Raw genomic sequence first — 5,758 nt, 5'->3', positions numbered from 1 at the left:
TAGGGAATTTGATGGATAGCATTAGGTGATGACAAGTTTAAAAAGTAAAAAATATCTTCAGTTTCTCTAGAGTTTTGCCTTTTCAAAGGAGAAACCTTATTATGGCAGCATATTTGTTTGTAGGCAGGATTTCAGGAGGTAAGTGATAGCAGTCCCTGAATGAAGGTTACTCCCAGACACCATTCTGCTGATGGCATGAAATATTCTGCAATCCTTTTCCCTCCCTCTGCAAGAAATAAGGATTTACTTTGAGGGCACATGGAATAATAGGATCATACATTTGAAGCTGGAAGGGATCTTACACATCAATAATTCCATCCCTGTTATTTTACAAAGGAAAAAGAAGCACAGGGAGGTTAAAGGTTTTTGTCCAAAGTTATACATTAAATGTCTGAGGTGTAATTTGAACCTAGATCTTTCTGTTACCAAATTAAATGTTCCTTCTCCTCCCTGGATTTCCACATTGACCAAAAAACCTCAATGCACACTATATTTAGGAAATATGCCTGAAAAAAATAATAAAACATCTGAACTCTTACTGAATCTGACTGGTTCTGTTTCCTTTTCTCAGGCAATAACAACAGTGAGTATGATGACAAAAATAATATATTAGTATAATATGTCTAGGCTTGGAAAATACTTTACATATTATTTCATTTGATCCCTAAAACAACCTATGAGAGAGGTGTTATCATTAGCCCCATTTTAGAGAGGAAGAAATTGAGGTTTATTGAAATTGTCTATTTATGGTAACAGTGGCAAAATCGGAACTAGAAATTCACCTTACTCTAAACCTAGCATTGTTTCATATAGTTGGGGGATCTTTGTACTTGTCTCACCCAGAAAGATTATCCTTACATAAAAGATTTTTAGACAAAGAGCTTGTAAAATGTCCCAGGAATGTGTAAAATATCAGTTTAATAAGGTGTATATGGTCCTGTATATCACGAAAGTGAAGAGAGCACAGGATATACCTTGCATTATTCACAAAAGTTACCCTTGGGACACTGAAAGAAAAGAAATCTTTCTAACTGAGTAGGTAAAGAAGGCAGATTATGGGAAGACATCTAGTGAATTCAATACCTAGTGCTAAGTTATGAGACCTTTCAAGGGTCTACACTTGGCAGTGATATATGTGGAAGAATATGGTGAGTACATGAAGGGCAAAAGAAATTTCAGGCAACAAAGCACAGTGTACTTGCATCAGCTCTTCACACACAGTCTTTTTTGGGCAATTACAGGGATCCATAAGGAGGTTCACAGGTTCTTGTGATCACCTGAGTTCTTTCCTTTTTTGTTCTGGAGCACATACCCAACTTTCATCAAAACGGTAGAATGAATGGAAGTTTGATCAGATACAGACTATCACTGCATGTCTGAATTGTGCCACCTCAACATTCTCCATGTTTAGCATCAGTCAATTGGCATCAATTAAGTGCCTACTATATGCTAAGACCTTTGCTAAGTTCTATACCTGGAGTAAGTAAGCATGGTTTTATTCCATCAGAGAAGCCCAAATTTAGTGAATATGGAGGTAAAGAAAAATTATTTTTACCACTGCTTCTGATTCTGGAAAAAACTGTACCTTATAACAAGAAAACAGTTAAAGTTAATAATAAGAGCAATCGAAAAAAAAAGGATTAGGAAGAGGAGTCATTAAAATGAATGTCACCAGAGATAATACTCATATGGAAAGAGTTTAGACAAATCTTTCCCCACAACTTTCAGGAAATCAAATCCTGTAGCTTCTAATATAATATCAATACCTGATACTTATACAGGTTGCCCTGAAAGCCTTAGTGCTGTTTTAAGATTTAATACCTGAAAATTGCACTAAGACTTTTGGGACATCCTGTCTAACAATTTGAAGTTTGAAATGTACTTCATATTTGCTATTTCGTTGGACCTCCCAAATATCCGGAGATTAAAGTTATTATTATCTCCATCTTACTGATGAAGAAACAGAGGCTCAGAAAAGCTAAGTTATTTTCCCATGACAACAAAGCTAGTTAAGTGAAGAGGAATCCAAAATCAAATCTTCCTGACTCTGTGTCTAACATGATATCCAGTAGCACCTTGCTTCTATAAAGATTGAAATTTCCCTCCCAGTCTATCAGTCTATCAATAAGCCCCTTTATTAATCATTAAAGCAGATTTCTGTTTTCTTTTAGCTTATAGGCAAATGAATATTTTTAGCATGAACAACATCTCCACCAATATTGCTGGTTTCCTCCTCCTTGGCTTCCCCTGTCACAGAGAGAACCAGATCCTCTTCTTTTCACTGTTATTGATCATCTACATTCTAACTCTTTTGGGAAATGGAGCCATCATCAGTGCAGTGGTCTGGGATGAGAAACTTCAAACACCAATGTATATACTTCTGGCCAATTTCTCCTTCTTAGAGATTTGGTATGTTACTACCATCATCCCTAACATGTTGGTCAACTTCTTTTCAGAGACCAAGGTCATCTCCTTCTCTGGCTGCTTCCTCCAGTTCTACTTCTTCTTCTCATTGGGTATCACAGAATGTTTTTTTCTAGCAATTATGGCATTTGACAGATACTTAGCCATTTGCCGGCCTCTGCATTATCCAACCATCATGACAGGACATCTCTGCACCAGCCTGATGATCAGTTGCTGGGCACTTGGCTTCCTCTGGTACCTGGTCCCCATCATTATCATTTCTCAGATGTCCTTCTGTGATCCTAAAATTATTGACCACTTTGTCTGTGACCCGGGGCCACTACTAGCTCTCACATGCACTCCAGTCCCTATGATGGAACTCACTTGTTGCACCTTGAGTTCTTTGAACCTCTTTGCCCCTTTTGGATTCATCATGGGATCTTATGTCCTTGTTCTGAGAGCTGTGCTGAGAGTCCCTTCCACAGCAGGTCGGCTAAAAGCTTTCTCTACTTGTGGCTCCCATTTAGCTGTGGTGTCACTCTTTTATGGATCTGTGATGGTGATGTATGTGAAACCAACTACAGGGCATGACTCTGGGACCCAGAAGATTGTGACTCTCTTTTATTCTGTTGTCACCCCATTCTTAAACCCTATGATCTACAGCCTTAGGAATAGGGAAATGAAGGATGCCCTGAGGAAAGTCCTAGGGAAAAGGGAATGAAAATCTTAATATGAGACCCTTCAGGGATCACCTAGGTCTTTATCATTCTCCTCAAGTGAAACAGCAAGAAAAATTGATTTCTTTGCATACCTATTTACTAAACCTCGGTGACCATGGAATCTTATTGCTTTTCTATCCATGATATGACTTGCCCAGGATCACATAATAAGTATATTTCAGAATAGGAAATCTGAACCTAGGTCTTCCTACTTGGAGGTCAGATTTTTATCCAACAGACCACCTTGGTTCTCAGGGTCTTCTGACTATAGAAGTCTATTGCATTTCTGGAGTTAAAGAAAACATAAAATTATAAACATTTTCAGCAAAATAAGGTGTGCATAAATCAAGATAGAATGTGTGGTTGTGCTTTCCATATTTAAAAAGTGGTATAACATCCAGAGAAAATAATACAAAATGATCAGAAATGATTAAAGAAAAGAGTGACAAAAAAGAGAAACAATATTTAAATTACAGTCAGAAAAGAAAGAGTTTAAGAGGATATCTATCTAAATAAATTAAAACGTACTTTTTAAAAAAAAATTGTCAGTCTACAGTAGACAAATAAGGTATGTAAAATTAAAAAGATAAGGAAAGAAAATAAGAAAAATGAGCATATTAGATCAATGAAAACAAAAATCAAGAGATTCGAAATTCCTGTACATAAAAATCCTGTAAATGTTGTTATGTTCTGTAAATGCTGTTAATGCAAACCCTGACACAAAACATGATTGCATTGAAGGGCTGAAGAAGTAGATATATTCTCAAAGATTGAAAGGACAGAAATATAGTCAATGCAGTAACCAATGATGACGTCAGAACACTGGTGATTAAGAATGTGTTACCTCTTATGAGAAAGATTCAAAATGAGACATAAATTGTCTAATTTCTATGAATCACTAATTATTCATTATGTTACTCTTATGGTTTTACACATGGAGAAGAAAGGAACATTCTTCCAATGGCTAAGAGATCTGGTGTTATAAATGAGACCACAGCCCTGTTTAGCCCTGATCCAAATAAGGATCCAGACTCCCAAAGTGATGTTGTGATTGTTCCTGTCCCATAGAGCATAGTGAGCTGGGGAATCCATGAAATCAAGACAATTTTGCTATGACGATGGAATGAGAGTATTACAGTAATCACTTACAAGACTGAATCTTGAGAAGGAGAACTAGTTGGGATAAGATAAAAAATTGTCCCCAACATAATCCTGCATTTTGAGTCCCTAATATATTTGATTCTTGAAGAATGGAAGACATAAAGGTTTCTGTGAGAATCTTCAATCTTTCATGACATGTGCCTAAGGTTCAGTCCTGGGGCAGACATTTCACATAGCTCCTTAGATCATCTCTGTGTCTCCTTTCATTCCTTTCTTCAGCTATCAGTTGTCTGGAATTTCATGTGCTCTTGAGTTCAATCAACATTTCACTTTAAGAATCAAAGGCTTTTTGGAATCAGGAAAGCAATCTCCAACAGTTTCTGACAGGAAATGCACTGAGAACATAGATGAATATAAAAGCAAAAAAAAGTTTTTTTTTCCTCTGTGTTGCTGTAAATAAATGAGTTCACAAAGTGAGTTCACAAAATGCGTACATAATTTGGTCAACCAAATGAGAGTCCCATTTCTTTTCTTTTAAATTAATTTATTTAACTTTTACTACTCATTTTCTCAAAATGTTGGGTTCCAAATTTTCTCCCCATTTGGCGCCTCCCTCCACCCCAAAACACTGAGCATTCTAATTGCCCTTATCACCAATATGCCCTCTCTTCTGTCATCCCTCCCTTCCTTTGTCCCCATCTCCTCTTTTGTCCTGTAGGGCCAGATAACTTTCTATAACCCTTTACCTGTATTTCTTATTTCCTAGTAGCAAGAACAGTACTCGACAGTTGTTCGTAAAATTTTGAGTTCCAACTTCTCTTCATCCCTCCCTCCCCACACATTCCCTTTGGAAGACAAGCAATTGAATATAGGCCATATCTGTGTAGTTTTGCAAATGACTTCCATAATAGTCATGTTGTGTAAGACTAACTATATTTCTCTCGATCCTATCCTGCCCCCCATTGCTTCTATTCTCTCTTTGGATCCTGTCCCTCCCCGAGTGTTGTCTTCTAATTGCTCCCTTCTCCCATTGCCCTCCCTTCCATCATCCCCCCCCACCCTGCTTATCCCCTTCTCCCCCACTTTCCTGTATTGTAAGATAGGTTTTCATACCAAAATGAGTGTGCATTTTATTCTTTCCTTTAGTGGAATGTGATGAGAGTAAACTTCATGTTTTTCTCTCACCTCCCTTCTTTTTCCCTCCACTAAAAAGTCTTTTGCTTGCCTTTTTTATGAGAGATAATTTGCCCCATTCCATTTCTCCTCCCAATATATTTCTCTCTCACCTCTTAATTTCATTTTTTTAAAGATATGATCCCATCCTATTCAATTCACTCTATGCTTTCTGTCTCTCTGTGTGTGTGCATATGTGTGTGTGTACTCCGACCCACTACGGAGATACTGAAAAGTTTCAAGAGTTACAAACATTTTCTTTCCATGTAGGAATGTAAACAGTTCAACTTTAGTAAGTCCCTTATGACTTCTCTTTGCTGTTCACCTTTTCATGATTCTCTTCATTCTTGTGTTTGAAAGTC

At 37.2% G+C, this 5,758-nt stretch overlaps 1 protein-coding gene across 1 annotated transcript; it reads left to right on the top strand.

Moving 5' to 3' along the window:
- Positions 1–2,182: 2,182 nt before the first annotated feature.
- Positions 2,183–3,638, top strand: LOC140513242 (olfactory receptor 11G2-like). The gene is made up of 2 exons (XM_072622753.1): positions 2,183–3,108; positions 3,632–3,638. Exons 1-2 carry the CDS (start codon positions 2,183–2,185, stop codon positions 3,636–3,638), a joined length of 933 nt encoding a protein of 310 aa, XP_072478854.1.
- Positions 3,639–5,758: the final 2,120 nt, after the last annotated feature.

Source organism: Notamacropus eugenii, chromosome 7 (genome assembly GCF_028372415.1).
Source record: "Notamacropus eugenii isolate mMacEug1 chromosome 7, mMacEug1.pri_v2, whole genome shotgun sequence".
Classification (NCBI taxonomy): domain Eukaryota; kingdom Metazoa; phylum Chordata; class Mammalia; order Diprotodontia; family Macropodidae; genus Notamacropus; species Notamacropus eugenii.
Note: the sequence above shows the minus strand (reverse complement) of the source record. Positions and strands in the feature narration are given on the sequence as shown.

Coding starts and splice junctions, on each gene's coding strand:
- LOC140513242 (XM_072622753.1), top strand. CDS start 2,183: ATGAATATTTTTAGCATGAACAACATCTCCACCAATATTGCTGGTTTC.